Source organism: Hibiscus syriacus, unplaced genomic scaffold (genome assembly GCF_006381635.1).
Source record: "Hibiscus syriacus cultivar Baekdansim isolate YM2019G1 unplaced genomic scaffold, ASM638163v2 tig00111273_pilon, whole genome shotgun sequence".
Lineage (NCBI taxonomy): Eukaryota > Viridiplantae > Streptophyta > Magnoliopsida > Malvales > Malvaceae > Hibiscus > Hibiscus syriacus.
Window position 1 is genome coordinate 1353727 of NW_024063040.1, and position 18669 is coordinate 1372395.

The window sequence follows — 18669 nt, forward strand, 5'->3', positions numbered from 1 at the left end:
GTGAATGTAGGATATGAATATGTATCCTACGTTGATATTTTGCATTTCGGTATCCATATGTCGAACATTTATAGTTCTAAAAAGAAGAATCCGGACAACATAGACACTGATCATAGATGCATTTTAAGTTTTATTGTGTTTATTGTGATTGCAGATGTAAACCAAAACTGAAAAATAATATTAAAAGAGATTTACCTGAGGGAAAGGGTTGAGGAGGAGGAGGCCTCCATTGGAGTAGGGTAGTAAAGATAGGAAGGTCCTTGAGGCCGTGGTGCAGGAAATGTTCCCCTTGGAGCTTGCAAAGAATAGCCATAGTAATATGGGGGGGCCATTGATGATGATGATGGTTCATACAGTTGATGATAGTATCGTGCCTGATGAATTTGTGGATTATACACACCCTGCAATGCCACAGCATTCAATAACATTGTTGAGCCGATGAGCCACAATGGCTTAACATTGAATAGAGTCTTCAACTTTTTTCCTTGAGAAAATTGGTGGAGAAGGAGGTTCAAACACTTGGTGATACACATATTCAGAACTGTAAGTTGGGTAGCCGTATGGCGGATAAAAGACGGTAGGCGGTGGTGGCGGCACCGGTGCTGCAACTCCACTATAAGGCGGTGAGGGTCTAGGCCTTCCAAGTGAAGCAATGTTACAATTTGCTCTTCTTCCATCAATTACAGGGTTCGGATCAACGCATGCCTGCCTTGCTGATTCAGGATCACGAAAAGTGACCTACACCACCACCATTAATCTTATTCATATAAATACATCTATACGTATATAAGAGGAATTAACAAAAAAAGAACGAAACTTACAAAGCCATATCATTTAGATTTGCCAGTGTTTTTATCAGTGATGATCACAGCTTCGAGAATCTCTCCAAACTGTTGAAAATAGCTGAGCAGTTCCTGTGTCGGCGTCTCCCAAGCCAATTCCCCAACGAACACTTTCGTCAACGTCGTGTCCCCGAAAAGTAATCGATAAAATGGATGAGCCATTGCCCTCTAAAACAAAAAAAAACAACGACGTGTAACTTCCCTTTTTGCTGGGTTATATTTACGGTTGACGAGATCCAAGTAAGTTGAATCTTGTGGAATTCCAGTCCATGATCTTCTTCTTCATCCCCTTTGCCTCTTGGGCGAATTTCCCAAAAAATCATCCTATCCATCTTTATTTCCCACCCATGCAATTTTATTTTCCAATTTAACATGCCGCGCCTTTTTGTCACGTGACGCCGCGATAAAAAATTAGTGTTAATTTTGTAAATATTTTTAAAATAGTATCTAATATGTAATTAATTTTTGTTAGGATGATTTTTGTATAAAAACATCAATTTTATTTATTTATTATTTGTGTGAGAATTTTTTTTCTACATTAAAATCTTTAAATATTCTTTTGTAAATTATTTTATAAATCAACATTTTTTTTATTTTTGCATGAAATTACACAATACATATAATCTAGCATAGAAAAACTTTGAGGGTAAGTAATTTAAAACATGAATAATTTTATAAAAGTTTTATAACTAGTATTTCTTTTACAAAATGACGATGATAGGAAATTATAAATTTCATATATTTTAAAAAATTTATTCTTTTAAAATTAATTGTTAAAAAATATAAAAAATAATTACATATGTGGCACCATTTTAAAAATATTTAAAAACTTAACACTCGATTTTTTACACGTTTAACAAATCGCGGTGCATGAGCCGCGACTTTCAACACGTGATACTACATCAGCATAAGATGTGGTGTATGAGCCGTGCCTTCTTACAAAGATTGTTAGATCAAGAAATAAAGATGAAAGAGTGTCTGATAGAGAAATAAAATAGGAAAAGTTGATTTTTTTGAAAAATCGGCTACTTTTGCCGCACAAGTATTGAGTGTAAGACAATCATTTTAATTTTAAAAATATTTTAAAATAAATTATTTTTTCTTTTATATATAATTATTTTAACGAATATTATAATTTATAAGATAAAATTTTCAGATATGATGCGTACGATAAATTCTGATTTTATACAATCATTTTAACGACATGATGCCAGCTACAAATGTAATGGCATAAAATAATTTTTTTCCAGCTATGATGAGTACGATATATATATAATTTTTAAATTATATTAGAGAAGTCCTTAACCTACTATTCATATTTAAATATATAATTGTTCTTTGTTTTATTTTTAAATAAATATATAACCTACATTGGTGATTAAAGAATTATTATTGTCTCTCGTGGTCTCGAGTTTAATCATCACATATATAAAAATATATAAAAATTTATTATCAAACGATTGAGAATCTTTAAATATATATTATCTATATTCAACCCAAATTAATAAAAAAACATAACTTAGATATACAAAGAGGAAGGGCTATAAAAAATTATTAAATTCAGGGATTTTTTATTATTATAATTAAATACAGAATCAACTTTCCTCTATGAAGGGGTGGTGGCGCAGTTGGCTAGCGCGTAGGTCTCATAGCAATCAGAGTTATCCTGAGGTCGAGAGTTCGAGCCTCTCTCACCCCAACAGTTTTGTTATTACTGCCATCATCAATCTTCGTTGCGGTTGACAATAACCAAAAGATTGTGGCCTGAGGTTTGAATGCGATACATGAATTGATCTCCAAAATTTATTATCAATCTAAATATCAGAAATAGAAAATCCAATTAATTTCACTTTCTACCCATTTATTTTATGTTTGTCTGTCTAAGGTGTCAGATCAACGAGTACGAAGTACAAAAGATTGGCTAAGGAAGGACTGCTTTGAATCATATGGTTCCCCATGCATGTACAATAATTCATGCATCCCCTGCATTTCAAGGTTATCCGTATGGGTAGGGCTGTAAATAAGAGAAGACAGATCGCGAGTTACTCGAGATTGATTCGGTCAAGACTCGATAAATACTCAGATCGAATGGACTCGAGTCGAGCTCGTGCTCGACTCGAATTCTTAACGAGCCAAAACAAACTACTTGATACTCGACTCGAAAAGCTAATGAGCAACTCAAAAATATAATATATTAAGATTTTATTTTAAAAAAAAATAAATTATTAATAATATTAACATTTATGTGTTGCTTTTTTTTAAATACAGTAAGATTTTTATGTATTTAAGGTTTGAGTTTGAGGCTTCAATTTAGTTAAGTTTAAGAATTTTTTTTTCATTTCGAGCCTTTTCGAGCTGATCACGAGCTTCAATTCAGGATTTTGAGTTCGAGTCGAGCTTAAAAATTTTAAGCTCGCGAGTTTTCGAATCGAGTCGAACTGCATTTCAGAGTTTTCGAGTCGAGTCGAGCTCAGCGATACTCGAGCTCGATTCGGCTCGTTTACACCTCTCAATTCCATGTTTACAGTCAATATATATTTTGTAATGATAATTAATCAATAAAAATTGTAATCAATCTCACACCTAGCCAAAACAAACTACTTGATACTCGACTCGAAAAGCTAGTGAGCAACTCAAAAATATAATATATTAAGATTTTATTTTAAAAAAAAATAAATTATTAATAATATTAACATTTATGTGTTGATTTTTTTTAAATACAGTAAGATTTTTATGTATTTAAGGTTTGAGTTTGAGGCTTCAATTTAGTTAAGTTTAAGAATTTTTTTTTTTCATTTCGAGCCTTTTCGAGCTGCTCATGAGCTTCAATTCAGGATTTTGAGTTCGAGTCGAGCTTAAAAATTTTAAGCTCGCGAGTTTTCGAATCGAGTCGAACTGCATTTCAGAGTTTTCGAGTCGAGTCGAGCTCAGCGATACTCGAGCTCGATTCGGCTCGTTTACACCTCTCAATTCCATGTTTACAGTCAATATATATTTTGTAATGGTAATTAATCAATAAAAATTGTAATCAATCTCACACCTAGCCTAAATGGTTGGGCGTTCTTCCTCCCTTCTGCATTACCCAGGTTCGATTTCTGGTAATCTCAATGATTAGGTGTTTTCTTATTCCTTTTCTATTGCTAATCTCATTAATTAGGTGTTTGCTTTATTCTGGTGGTCACGTCTTATTAGTTGAATAAAATTAATTAAATCATAATAATTTAAAAATATTATGTATAATTTTATAAAAAATAAAAGTTTAAGTATTAAAACGTATCAAAAGTGAAACTTAAGATATTAAATGTGTAATTTACCCTAAAATTATTAAAAAAAATACAGTGATAAACATATAAATAGTTGAAAGATTTATGTTATTTATAAATTAATGTTAATTTCCTTTTATAATGTTATTATCTAATGACAGCATATAGAAAGATTGAAAGATGCATGGCTCCGCCCATGATTATACAGTACAAGCACATGTAAAAATAATTTATGACATTTCCCCCCTAAGCACCCAAAGATTTAATAAGATGGTCCCCCCACATTTTTTGAACACGTCACGTGCAATGGGGGGAATTGTTGAGGGGCTTAAAATAAGTAATAAATGTGAATGTGATCTTAAGCATTTTACATATTGATTTTCAATTCCCGCAATTACTATTGTCATTTCATTGGGCATTTTCACACGCATGATTTAATTTTGGGGTAAGTTTGAATTTATATAATTTTAAAGACGAATTTAAACTTATAAAATTTTAGAAAAAAATAAAATTTCAACAGAAAATACATAAATAAAATCTAAAACATATGATAATTTTAAATTTTTAGAGACGATCTTTCCCGCATTGGTACATACCTCTTTTCATATATGTATTGCGGGCTTTAAATACACCATCCGCCTAATATAAATGGCCACTTCTCCACTAGGATTTGTGGACTCTCTAATTTCATCGACTTTGTGCAGGTTGGTGCTTCATTCTAGCAAGATCAACACGAAATTATGGGACTTTAGGCTACTAGCTAGGGATGACATTGAATGTTACAATTTGGAAAAATTTAGAAGTAGGGCTGAAATGGAAATATGAAATCAGTGCTTGAATATTGTTTGATAAAATGCCGTGCAGAAGATGGAAAGTTTGGATCATGCGGTGTGATTGTTGGACAACAAATAAAACAGCGGACCCATCTGGAAATATGCATAATATATGAAATCCAGATCTACTTAGATGTCAAACTCCAGTTTTACAATAAACAAAACTGAAGTTTTCGTCTTCTTCTACTTAGATGTACATGCAGATACGACAAAACCATGAATTCGAGTTTGCATTGTTTTGAGTTCGCTTTAAGATCCGTTTATTTTGAACTTCGTTATCTCGAAATTTGTATATTTTGAAAATAAGAACTCAAAACTTGTTCGATTACATTGTATTTTTCACATCATTCTTCCTCACCAATTATGGCAGTGTTTTTATTTTCATCATTGAATTATTTTTTTACACTGTGAGAATAAGCTACATCTGCCGCTGTTTGATACAATAGAATCAAATAAAATATAACTCAAATTTACATTTTTTTTGCAGCTCGAGCTGTAGTGGTGACTCTTCAGAGCATATATAGCAGGCAATGCTGTCAAAAAGAAAAAAGTTCGGATGAGATAGATAATTTTCATTTTTCTAAATACCTTTGCCTGCATTTGATTCATTCTTTCTCGCCGTTTTTTACTTTGAATGATTATTACGATTGTAAAAGAGTTCAATTTTCAGCTTTTTCACGATCTCTGTCGTGATTGGATCGTTAGAAAATTCGTTTTCTTGACACTCATACATTATCAAACACAACTTGCAATCGTTTTCTGTAGTTCAAAATGCTAGGATAAAGCTGTTCTTAGATCCCCATTCGATGAATCTTCGCTGACAAGGCTTGTTTTACGTTGTCTTTCTATTTCCAGTTCTGCTCTTACAAACAAAGGTATTTCTCAATTTTGATATGACACAGATTTTTCAAATGATTGATCCGGAATGGGTTTTGATCATTTTAATCTGGGGTTTCATTGGATTTAAGAATCGGGTAACAAAGAGAGAAGCGGATTTTAATTGAAAACAAGTGATTTTGAATGGAAATGTGCTTACACTCAATGTTTCTACTTCACTTTCCTTTTTATTTACTTCGAATCTTAAAACTGAGACAAAAGATCTCATTTTAATCTTATCTTATTGAAGTGTTTATTTTCTGTACTTACTAAAATTTAACGTTTTATTGAGTGGAATAGCTTGTCTCGGAGAGGAATTTCAGAGGGATTTTACTAATTCTTGAAAGTTACACTTATTTATCTCCTTTGGCTGACTGTTGAGAATTTCAGGTTACAAAAAAATGTCAAGGCCTCTGCATCGAGGTGTATCCGCATCTCGAATCTCAGGCAGCAGCGATGATCTATTGGATTCACAAGTGAAAGACAAAACTGAAAAGGAGGAATTGGATAGAAATCATTCTTCCCTCAGATTCCCTTTTTGGCTACCCTTTACGGATAATTCTCCCTCAAAATATGCCGCCACTGACAATGGTTTTGCATCTGATCCTTTCGCTGTTGGGCCTCCGAGAAGCCGCCATAGGTTAACGATGCTATTATTGAAGTCCAGTTTAGTTATGATTGTGATTCTTGCTGTCACTGGTTCATTTTGGTGGTCACTTTCCATTTCAACATCATCTAGAGGTTATATATTTCATAGTTATAGGAGACTGCAAGAGCACCTTGTTTCAGATTTGTGGGATATAGGGGAGCTTTCTTTGGGTGCTTCAAAGATGAAAGAACTAGAATTCTGTCCTGAGGAGTTGGAGAACTATATTCCCTGTTTTAATGATTCGGAGGATCTCGATTCGGGTTTTTCTGATGGTAACGAGGATGATCAAGTATGTCGACCAGGGTCGAGGCAAAGTTGTTTAGTTCTTCCACCTTTGAACTATAAAATTCCTCTTAGGTGGCCGACTGGGAGAGATATTATTTGGGTTGCAAATGTTAAAATCACCGGTCAAGAGGTATTTTCCTCGGGCAGTTTAACAAAGAGGTGAGTGTTTCACTTGCCAATCACCTTCCACATTTAACTTCCTTCTTATAGAAGTGTTTTTTCAACTCGGTTTATTCAACTACAGGATGATGATGTTAGAGGAAGAGCAGATTTCGTTCCGTTCGGCGTCACTCGTGTTTGATGGTGTGGAAGACTATTCCCATCAGATCGCTGAGATGATTGGACTGAGAAATGAATCCAATTTCATACAAGCTGGGGTAAGCAGAAATTTCCTTCAACATACATGCTGACATTGTTTCGTTCCCTTTAGAGGTGGCAAACCGGTCATTCGGATCGGATTTGGATTGGATTGGGTACTTTTGGGTCTATATTAAATTCGGTTTAATTTTGTTCAGATTGGATTTGGTTCGGATATAGTTCGAGTGTAAGGTGAATCGGATCGGTTCGGGTCAATTTTCGGGTCGTTGATTATTGGATCAGTTATTTTCCAGTTCAGATCAATATCGGATCAGTTGATTTTTAGGTCAAATCAATATCGGGTCGGGTCAATACCGGATCAGTTGAGTTTTTGGTCGTGTTAATACAAGATCGATTAGATTTCAGGTCGGGTCAATATTGTATCGATTGATTTTCGATTTAGGTCAATATTTAGATCAGATCAATTCAGGTTAAATTGATTATGAGTCTAACCAAAATCAAGTATATATAGAATAATTAATATATACTTGTACAAATATGTCTTCTTATTTGTTAAGTTTATCATTTAGGTTTAATTTCAATTCTCAATCGTTCAATATTTTGAATTAAACCATCATTTAGAGATGATAAATCGATAATTTGATACAAATATGATCTTACAATACGTGTTAGAATTTGTTATCAAAATTTTATATTGGTTTCGTATGAAAAGTTTATAATGAGAACTATTTGATAAATAAATAATACTATAACTTTATTTCCAATTATAGATTTAATATTTTTATTAAGTTTTAAAAATAATACTATAACTTTATTTGTTAAGTTTTAGTCGTAACATAAGTAAACTTAATATTATTTTTATTATAAATATAATGTTATTTACTTTTTTAGTTGTTTTTTTATTATTTTTATTATAAATATATATTTTATAACAAGTAAGATAAGTAAATTTTATTTATTATTGTTTTCAATCTTACAATTAGATTTTTACATTTATATTCTTCTTAAACTTTCTATTATTTTATTATAAATTTAATATTTTTAATAAATTATCAATTTTATTTAAATTAATTTATTATTGAAAATAACTTTTATCAATTTCAATATGTTCGTGTTACTTTCGAGTCGGGTTAAATTTGGTTCGGGTTGCTTTCGTATCAGATTAAAATTCGATTCGGGTTACTTTCGGTTCGAGTTACTTTTGGTTTCGATTCAGGTTAATTTTGATCATGGTTGATTTCGGTTTCGCTAAATTTTGGATCTGATATGGTTCAGGTCGGGTATGGGTTGGGTATCGTATCAAATTTGATTATCATGTTTGGGTTAATATAAGATATTGGGTCGGGTAAATTGGTTTCCGTAATCGAGTTCGGGTCAAGTTTGCATGGTCTAGTTCCATTGTTCATGAGTTTTACTTCATCTAATTTATTATAGTAATGTTATTATATCTTTGGATATAGGATGTGGTTATGGCAGCTTTGGAGCACATCTCTTTTCCGAAGAGATCTTAACCATGTGCATTGCGAGCTACGAGTCCTCCGGCAGTCAAGTTCAACTCACTCTCGAAAGGGGCCTTCCTGCAATGATTGGTTCTTTCAGTTCAAAACAGTTACCATATCCATCTCTTTCTTTTGTTTTGCTGCATTGTGCACGCTGCGGTATTGACTGGGATAAAAAAGGTATAACAGCTTCCAACTTGGCTTATTTAACGTGTTAAATGTTCTGTATATGATAAGTTCCTAAAAAAAGGGGTCCATTTTGACTGCTATTCAATGCATTTGTAGACAGTTCAGACCTACCAACCAATACATAATTCAAAACAATACATTAAAACCATGGTCAACTTCACTCTTTCCATTGCAAGTTCTGAAAATTTCCCAGACTTGTACCAACTATTATAGTATTTACTAATTATAACATATACAACTTTTTCAACAATTTTTCGTTTTTGTGTTTGAACTAGTGTATATTAAACTTTTACGTTTCACATGCGCTGCAGACGGTATTTTCTTGATTGAAGTTGATAGAGTTCTAAAACCTGGTGGATACTTTGTGTGGACTTCACCTCTTACCAATGGTCACAGTTCTCTTCGTGATAAAGAGAAACAGAAAAGATGGAACTTTGTTCGTGATTTTGCGGAAAGTCTCTGCTGGGAATTGATGTCTCAACAAGATGAAACTGTTGTGTGGAAAAAGACTAGTAAAAAAAGTTGTTACAACTCCCGGTAAGGCTGTTTTCTTGATTTATCTTCATATTCTTCAAAACTGAATTCATTTTGAATATGTGAATCATTTGTGTCCAGGAAGCCTGGTTCAGGCCCTTCTATCTGTAGCAAAGGACAATATCTTGAATCTCCGTATTATCGACCCCTTCAGAACTGCATAGGTGGTATGCATAGCCACCGATGGGTTCCTATCGAGGAGAGGGCAACCTGGCCTTCTAGGTCTAACTTAAACCCGACTGAACTAGCTCTGTATGGTAATTCGATATTCGCTGCATGCTTATGTTACAAGTAATTATTCCATCATGACAAGCAATGATTAAAGAAAATTCTGATTGCAGCTGATATTCTATTTGCAAATCTTATTGATATCTTGCCAGGTCTTCACTCTGAAGAACTAAATGAGGATACTGCTAATTATAAGATGACTATTAATAATTATTGGTCTCTTCTGTCGCCACTAATATTCTCCGACCATCCGAAGAGACCTGGTGACGAAGATCCTTCTCCACCTAATAACATGCTCAGGAATGTGTTAGACGTGAACGCTCGCTATGGTGGCTTAAATGCTGCATTACTGGAAGCCGGGAAGTCTGTCTGGGTGATGAATGTAGTCCCGACAACCGGACCTAACTATCTTCCCCTGATTCTTGACCGTGGCTATTTCGGTGTATTACATGATTGGTGATTCTCCTTTTGTTGACTTCCCCTGGTTGAAATAAGGCAACGATAGACTTCCCTTTTTGTTTGAAGCTTTGTTTGTTTTATGATCTATTTGGATTACTTTCAGGTGTGAAGCATTTCCAACATATCCCAGAACTTACGATATGGTACATGTAGAAGGACTTCTATCTCTCGAGTCTAGTCAACGTTGGAGATGCAGCATGCTTCATATACTCACCGAGATAGACCTGTTGCTTCGTCCCGAGGTACTAAAACCAGGCTATCAATTATCAAATCAGATTGTACCAATGGCTGTAGATTAAAGGAACATCAGTCGTATACACTGATGGCATGCAAACACCTTTACAATTGTTACACTTCCAATGGAATTGTTTTGTTTTAATAAGTGATTCAATCGATGATTCATGCAGGGTTGGATAATTATCCACGACACAGCTCCGTTTATCGAATCGCCTAGGTCTCTAACAAGGCAGTTGAAGTGGGAGGCCCGAGTCATAGAAATCGAAAGTAACAGTAACGAGAGACTCCTTATCTGTCAGAAACCGTTCTTCAAAAGACAAGCAAGCTAAGAACCATTTCTCGGGAGAAACCTGAAGTTCTAGTCACTGTACTCAAATTCATTTTGTGCATGTTTAAGCAATCATCATAAAAGCTCCACCATGACTGAGGGATACCATATATTTAGATCGGAAATGAGAAAACTGAAAGATAACAGAGGAAGACAAGAACAAAACTCGATGACTCCTATGGATCCGCAAGGCATACATAGGACCTTGTAAGTACTCAAATCTGAGAAACCCTTGCAAGTTAGAAACTATATCAGTAGATTTAAATTTTCATGGTATGTCTCATTTATAACTATACCACCACATGATTAAGATTGTGAAGATCTAAAGAGTTAATTCAATGACGTAAGGTGAGAATTATAGGGAAAGAGTAAAATAGAATTCCTTGGCAGCGTCATTTATGATAAATGTTTTTTTTTCTCCTCCTTATCATTCATATTCAATGGGAGAAAACCCTTCTTTGATAGTGTTGTTGATCGATGGAATGCAATGTAGATGTACTTCATTTTGGTAGGCTGTTGATGCAATAAAATCACAAAGATCTTTACATTCAATGGCCCGCCGCTATTAATAACAAAGACGTAAACATAATGCATTCATCTTTGACCCATTCCGATTTTACCCTCAAATGGGCAAACAAGGTTAGAGAATCAAATCAATATGCGATTATAGGACCGACCTATCAGTAGCTTCAATTCAAAAGTCGATGGTCTATTCACATTTTGTACATCTTTAAAAAGAATCTCTACAAATTTGTATAAAATTGATTCAATCGGTAAAAAGGAAAACTCGCAAAAGATTGAATTTTTAATTAGAATTATTTTTTTAATGATAAAATTATGATATATAATTAATTATATATTATTATTTGATATGCATATTATGTAAAAACCAAAATAGAGTGACAACAAAAGGTTTGAATAAATTAACGAAGACTTTAAAGCTAGCAATCGCTGTAGATTTACCAAACATGTTTACTCCATTTTTCACACGCAATCCTTTGATCAGAAAACTCTAGATTTATAGTATTGATAATTTTATTAAGAAACGTCAACATGAACAGGCCAACCTTAAATGATCACGTGCGGTAATTTTAATATACGGTTAAAAATAGTATTATCGATTTTATTATTATTTAAATAATAAATCCGGTAAAAATTTATCGAAAATATTATTATTTCTACCAGTTTTATTATTGTTGGGCACTTTACCAGAAATGTTAAAAAAATTGATGTTTTAGGTATAAATAATAATGTTTTAGGTAGTTTTTTATCAATTTCGTTATTTAAATAATAACAAAACTAATAGCGTCTTTTTTTAACTGTATATTAAAGGTGACGCCCTGTAGAACTTTCTCCTTCAAACGATACAATCAGACTTTGAAAAGTAATTTTAGAGTGGATTTTCAATTTTTCAATATCTTTTATTTTTATATTTTAATTATACTTTAATAAATATATCTTTCAAAAAATAGATGGTAATTATCTTAACACTTGGTATAATATTACATTATTATATCGTTAAAAGTCAATATTATTAAAAAGTACATAATGGTTATATTTGTAACGTTGTATAATATTATGTTCGAATTTTAATTTAAATTCTTTTAATACTACTGAACTTGAGAAACCCATGTATAAATATATATTTAAATGTTGTGTGAATTATATTTTTATTAAGGCAAATACCTTTAATTATTAGTTTTATCCGTTTTAGTATCTAAACTTTTAATTTTTTTCAAAATCATGTTTAACGTTTAATTTTTGTTTCATTTTAGTACATCGCCGTTAAAAACTTAACGTCACTGCACCTTTTTATGGGTAAATTATCTTCTCACTCTTATTTTGATACTAAAGTTTAAATATTTTCAATTTAACTACTAAAATTTTAAATTGCACCTATTTTAATTACTCTAATTTATTTTATTAATATTTTTGTGACATGACATTTTTATTATTATTTTAATAATATATAATTAAAAATAAAAAAAAATAAATTAAAAAGTTAGAGTGATTAAATTAGGAATAATTTGAAAGTTAAGTAATTAAATTAAAAAAATTTAAACTTTAGTGACCAAAATAGGAGTGAGAAGATAGTTGAGTGATGAATGATGTAATTTAAACTTTAGTCACTTTCAAATCTCCCGTTAAGTTCTTTAAAACAAAATAAAAACAAAATGTTAGGTATGATTTTGAAAAAAATTAAAAGTTCAGATATTAAAACAGACTAAAACTAATAATTTAGGCATTAAATGTATATTTACCCTTTTATTAATTAATTATTACATTTCATATTTGAAAATTTTGATGAATTTAATTCCTTTATTATATTTTTATTTTCACATTTAATAGATATTTTAAATGGATTCATTTAATTTATTTCTTCTTACACAGAGAGCACTCCAGTAATATAAGGGTGTATTCAATTTAGTTCGATTTTCATCAAAATATGAATTGTACTGTATTTTATGGTTTTTCAAAAATTGAAACTGAATGGTATAAAAACTATAGTTTTTGGTTTGGTTTTACGATTTTTGACTATTCACTATTTTTCATACTCAATCTCTAAAAAAAGAAAGTTTAAATTTTAAATCAAGTGCAACTATATAAATTTAAATTTATAAAAAATTATTAATTTTAATATTTGATTTATTTAAATTTATTTTGTAATAAATTCAAAATGAATTTGTTATTTTTTAAATCGAACCGAACCTAACCTAACCGAATTGTCCAAGTCTAGTTTTTGGGTCTCCTACCCGTGAAAGAATATATGTATTAATTTAATATTGTTAGAATTGTTTTAACACCCGACCTTAGCTTTATATTAGAAATCAAAATTATTACCATCAAAAGTACAAATAAAAAAATGTAGCAATTCTGTTGTCATGTTTTGTCATGATTTTAACGTGTACCAGCGAAATAATATACAAGGGTTGTCTCCAAAAAGACAGATTAATATATAGTTAAAAAAAGGTGTAATTGAAAATTTAATAAGATAATTAATAAATTCAGTAAAATGATACTTATTATGTTGCCAGACTCATAATGTTGTAAGTAGAAAATATGAAAAATTATTTTTAAATTTGATAATCGGTAAATTTTGATTATCGGTAGGTATCGATACATATATATAAGTGTTTATACTTACTTCAATGTGAAAAATATTAATTTAGGGTTATCTTTTGAGTGAATTTTAAGATATTAATTTAGTAATTATATGCGTTTAATGATTTATTTTTATGTTACAATATATATTATTATTAAATTAAAAAAAATAAACATAGATATTACATATTTATTATTATCTTTGATTAAAATTGTTAAATTTAAATTCTAAATAATATTTTATAAAATATCTAAACAATCAAATGATTTTTGTGTAAATGAAATTATTAAATTAATGTTGTAAGTGGAAAACATGGAGAACTATTAAAATTTTTTGAAACATAAATTGTTTTTCTTTTAAATTCCAAAAGTATCTATACTTATTTGAATGAAATCGATACTTTTAACATATCTGGTAGCGTTTTAACAGTTTTTTATAATGAAACCGATTTTGTCATATTTTTACATGTTATATTGTTATGTATCGATATATTTTTATAAAATATTAATACTTTATAGGCGCTAATACTGCTTTTCTTTTAAATTCCAAAAGTGTCGATACTTATTTAAATGGAATCGATACTTTCAACATATATGATAGCGCTTTACCGGATTTGTCATAATGAAATCAGTTTTGTCATATTTTTACCTGTTATATTGTTATGTATCGATACATTTTTATAAAGTATAGATATTTTATAGGCGCTATTACTACTTTCTTTTAAATTCCAAAAGTGTTTATACTTATTTAAATAGAATCGATACTTTCAACATATCCGGTAGCGCTTTATCGGTTTTGTAATTAATAAACCGAGTTTATCATATTTTTACCTGTTATATTAACAACTTTCAAAAAAATTGGTAGGTAGTTTAATGTAAAAGGTAGCGTCTATTTTTTTTACCGTTTAAATTATTAGCAACCTTCAAAAAAACCGGTAGGTATTTTAATGTAATAGGTAGCGACTATTTTTTTTTACCGTTTACATTATTAGCAACCTTAAAAAAAACCGGTAGATATTTTAATGTAATAGATAACACCTATTTTTTTTACCGTTTACATTATTAGCAACCTTCAAAAAAACCGGTAGATAGTTTAATGTAATAGGTAGCGCCTATTTCTTTAACGTTTACATTATTAGCAACCTTCAAAAAAACCGGTAGGTATTGTAATGTAATAGGTAACGCCTATTTTTTATATTGTTTACATTATTAGCAACTTTTAAAAAAACCGATAGGTATTTTAATGTATTAGGTAACGTCTATTTTTTTTACCGTTTATATTATTACCAACCTTCAAAAAAACCGGTAGGTACTTTAATGTAATAAGTAGCGCCTATTTTTTTACAGTTTACATTATTATCAACCTTAAAAAAAACGATATTTTTTTAATTAACCACTTGTTTAATTAATCACACCGTTTTTTAACCGTCTCACCGCAAAACTTCATAATATACAAGGCTACTGATAGAAAGGAAGCAATTGACACTTATTTTGAGAGTTTCAATGGCCAACATGTCTTCAAATACCTAAATTTGAGTGAGTATTGAATATAAATATGTATTTTACTCGTTTGATTTTCTAATATTTTGTTTAAAAAATTATGGATACAAATATAAGAAAGTCGAGAAAAATAAAGAGTAGAAGCAACATTGGAAGGGATTATACATTACAATACAATAACATTCTAATTAGTTAAATGGTTTTATTACAGGATTACCACATTTCTACCATCAATCTCTTCTTCCCTCCTTGATAGAGAAGAAAAATACTATACAGCAGAGCTATGCATACGGTAGAATATCGACAGAGAAAAAAAGGATAGCAGACGAGTCATGGAAGTCCAGAGACAACTACAAATGGTGTTAGACTGGTGGGCAATAGACGGGTCGATAACACACCATGTTGTGGTCCGATCCGGCCACTAGACCAAGTATTCCGCAAGTACTAGGCCACAGCCTTGAGTGTGTATTTGTTCTATTACCTGCGAATCATATTGTGGAAGTAGTCATGGTTACACTGGCATTAGAGTCATTATTGATCAGTTGGACATGGAACAACGATTCAGATGTACTTACCCAGTTTGGGATAATCGCCACCTCCAATTAACGATTTGGTGGGACTGTGGATGCCTCTGTAGATAAGAGGAGCTCACGCTGCTACCGTTTTCATCACCAACGAATTGCTCCGGATAACTTGAAGATGGCGGGGACCAAACCGGAACAATTACTCCATCCCTTTCTCTCCTACTACTGCTAGATGATTCTGCTGTGGAATCCTCGGCATTTCTCAACCCCATTGGGAAGTTCAACATGTTTTCGTTCTGTGCTGTTTCTGGGATCCCTTGGTTTAATGCGTCTTCTCTTTGCGGTTCTCGATTTATATTTATAGTTCGTGGAACTTCAGCTCTGCTTTCTTCTGCAGAAGTTCGAAGGGAGGAAGAAGGCTCTTCCTGTTCACCTCTTAAGTACGAATAAGTCAAGCTAGGAACCATCTGATCCTGGTATCTCCGAGTTGTAGCTGGAGCATTGCTCCTTGCTGGTTCAAGGTTTTCCTCCATTTGTATGTCCTGTGGAAACGCAAACGACGCTGACTCGGTCGAGTCTCCGAGGCCTTCCTCAGTTCCATTCTCAATTGCAGCTCTTGAAGCTGCTTCTAGTTGCCACATCTCTGAAAGTGCTTCTTCCAACCTAGATTTTGCAGCATCTATTCCTACAATAGGCAGAGGGTAATTGGACCCCAGCTCGATTCCAGCAGCCTGGAGTACAGATTCAGGAGCATTCCACGGATGGTGAATCCAATCAGTTGGAAGTCTTGCAAGTTCAGGAAGCCAACGTCGGACATATTCTCCATTCGGATCGAATTTGTAACCTTCAAACTGTAAAGAAAAAACTTTTAACTAGATGAGAATGCATACACTAGATTTCAAATACTTCATGAAAGAGAGCTAAAAAATATTACAACCAAACCTGTGGATTATCGATACGGTCGAACTCGCGACCATCTGGAAGAGTACCGGATATATACTGCCAACCAAGCGCATCGCTTTCTAAATCTGCATCCAAAAGGGTATCCCAAAAATACTTCATACCCCATCTCCATGGAAGCTGTAAAACTTTGACAAAGAAACTCGAAACAACAACTCGAATTCGATCATGTAGCCAACCAGTAGCCCATAACTCTCTCATGCCGGCATCCACTAATGGATAACCAGTTCTACCTTGCCTCCATGCCTTAAAATAACCTTCATTGACAACCCAAGGGAAGAACTTAAGATGCCCAAGAAGAGGTCTTTTATGGCTGTAAGGATGATTAAAACTCAAGTATCTCGAGTACTCTCTCAAACCAATTGATTTGAGAAATAAGTTTACACTCTCTTCACCAGCTTTGTTCCCTTCGTTAGCCCATAAAACCTGCTTCATTCGGACGAGATGAAAAACTTTCCGGACGCTAACCTCCCCAAAATGCAAATGGGGGGAAAGAAATGAGGTTGTTGCACTATCAACTTTTCTTCTGTTCTTTGAGTACTCAAGTAAAGGTCCATTAATGAACGTGGCCAAGGCCTTGTCAGCACTGCTCCATCCCGGTGACCATGCTCGAGCTAAAAGCGCATTGCTTCCCTTCTCCGATTCATCTTCGAACACCAATGGATCCATGGTGCAAGTTGACACGTCACCTGAAAACAAAGAATGGGCAATAAACTTGTATAGTTTCAACAAGGATATGACATTGTAGGATCTTTGGGATATCATATTTCGATACGCATATATGCATCCGACACAGAAAAGGAAAGGGTATTCAATGGAGAATAACCTGAAACTATTCTTTTAGGTGGAAGAAGTGGAGCTTCAGGGTCAAAAGGCATGCTGAGGCATTTTTCCCAGAAAGTAGAAAAAGTAGTGAAAGGGCAGCCATTATCATCGGTAACATCCCAAGGTTCATAAAGTAAATCTGCATTGAAAGATCTCACTGTTATACCATGGGCTGTCAATACTTCCTTTGCTCGATGATCTCTAACCAGAGACATGGGATCTGCAAACAAGCAAAAGAACAGTAAATTTCCTCTTAAAAAATGTAAGAACCTATCTCTCCACTGATGCAAGCCTAGTGAAGACTCAAATTATATATATATATATCTTTTTGTATAGAAAACGGTAAATAAAGAAACTATAATGGAACTACTGGCAAGCTTGTTAATGGAGATTTCAGATTTACTCAAAAGCTTGATGCTGAATTTGAGCATGCTGAGAACCCAAAATTAGTGAACAATCCTTCAATCAATCAAAACTATAAGAATTCATCTCTCAATTATTATGTATAATTTTCCAAGAAAAAAAGCTCAGGGAAAAGAAATGGAAACTAACCATACAAGTGATTGAAGAAGAGGTGAGTAGCACCAGTGGTTTTAACAACCTCGAGAAGAGATGAAACACTATCAGATGATCTCTTAGTGATGAGACAAGTCCCAAGGCTCCTCAAAGAAGAATCCAGATGAGCCAAACTGTTTTTATGCCACCATCGTGAAACCCTTCCAGGTTGATAATGCCCTTCTTCTTCAGGTGCCCATATAAAAACTGCTAAAACAGGGCCTGCTCTAACACCAGCTAAAAGTGCTGGGTTATCTTCAACTCTAAGATCCCTTCTAAACCAAACTATGCTACACATATCTCCCAAAAACAAAAACCCAGATTTTATCTTCTCTGTGTACTATAGGGCTCGGAATTCTTGGTTTCTGGGTAAAAAACTGATATTTCTTTGCTTTTTGTCAACAAAAAGCAGTTTTAAGCATTATTAATGGAGGATAACAGTAAAAATGAGTATTTGTTCTATGATTATTCTCTCCATTCTTTTGATTGAATATCTTGTATTTATGAAACCTGAGTCAAGAGGATTGGTTAATGGAAGTGGGGGATACACAACAAAAATCATGGGCAATTTACAGCCACAACTTTTTTTCTTCTAGATTTTCAATTTCCTGTTTATCCTTCGCGAGAAAAAATAGAAAATCCACCAACCACCACCACCACTCT

The 18669-nt window shown here is 32.7% G+C and overlaps 2 protein-coding genes, 1 non-coding gene and 1 pseudogene across 4 annotated transcripts; 2 read left to right on the top strand and 2 right to left on the bottom strand.

Annotated features, from left to right (window-relative positions):
- Window positions 1-191: 191 nt before the first annotated feature.
- LOC120157623 lies at window positions 192-1099 on the bottom strand (annotated as a pseudogene).
- A 1356-nt stretch (window positions 1100-2455) lies between these two features.
- On the top strand, window positions 2456-2541 carry TRNAM-CAU. The gene is given in 2 exon segments: window positions 2456-2493; window positions 2506-2541. It is a non-coding gene; the product is annotated as a tRNA-Met (tRNA).
- A 3674-nt stretch (window positions 2542-6215) lies between these two features.
- Window positions 6216-10704, top strand: LOC120157515 (probable pectin methyltransferase QUA2). The gene is made up of 8 exons (XM_039168613.1): window positions 6216-6907; window positions 6993-7135; window positions 8515-8745; window positions 9066-9291; window positions 9370-9545; window positions 9669-9972; window positions 10079-10217; window positions 10383-10704. Exons 1-8 carry the CDS (start codon window positions 6216-6218, stop codon window positions 10539-10541), a joined length of 2070 nt encoding a protein of 689 aa, XP_039024544.1. The 3' UTR covers window positions 10542-10704.
- A 4587-nt stretch (window positions 10705-15291) lies between these two features.
- LOC120157682 (cryptochrome-1-like) lies at window positions 15292-18606 on the bottom strand. 2 transcript variants are annotated; one of them, XM_039168746.1, is made up of 5 exons: window positions 18004-18606; window positions 17453-17671; window positions 16609-17315; window positions 15718-16517; window positions 15292-15623 (listed from the first exon to the last, which is right to left on the bottom strand). In XM_039168746.1, the coding sequence occupies exons 1-5, from the start codon at window positions 18302-18304 to the stop codon at window positions 15620-15622; spliced, it is 2031 nt and encodes a 676-aa protein (XP_039024677.1). In that variant the 5' UTR covers window positions 18305-18606; the 3' UTR covers window positions 15292-15619. The 2 variants fall into 2 exon arrangements, with proteins under 2 accessions (XP_039024677.1, XP_039024676.1); XM_039168745.1 differs by having other exon boundaries at window positions 15292-15616; window positions 15714-16517; window positions 18004-18605.
- Between the last annotated feature and the right edge of the window lie 63 nt (window positions 18607-18669).

Bases quoted from the DNA above. Each gene is read 5' to 3' on its own strand.
- LOC120157515 (XM_039168613.1), top strand. From the start codon at position 6,216: ATGTCAAGGCCTCTGCATCGAGGTGTATCCGCATCTCGAATCTCAGGC. The intron at 6,908-6,992 runs GTGAGTGTTTCA...ATTCAACTACAG, and splicing joins TCGGGCAGTTTAACAAAGAG to GATGATGATGTTAGAGGAAG. The intron at 10,218-10,382 runs GTACTAAAACCA...TGATTCATGCAG, and splicing joins ACCTGTTGCTTCGTCCCGAG to GGTTGGATAATTATCCACGA.
- LOC120157682 (XM_039168746.1), bottom strand. From the start codon at position 18,304: ATGTGTAGCATAGTTTGGTTTAGAAGGGATCTTAGAGTTGAAGATAAC. The intron at 17,672-18,003 runs GTTAGTTTCCAT...GCTTGTTTGCAG, and splicing joins CTTCTTCAATCACTTGTATG to ATCCCATGTCTCTGGTTAGA. The intron at 16,518-16,608 runs GTTTGGTTGTAA...TTTTCTTTACAG, and splicing joins ACCGTATCGATAATCCACAG to TTTGAAGGTTACAAATTCGA.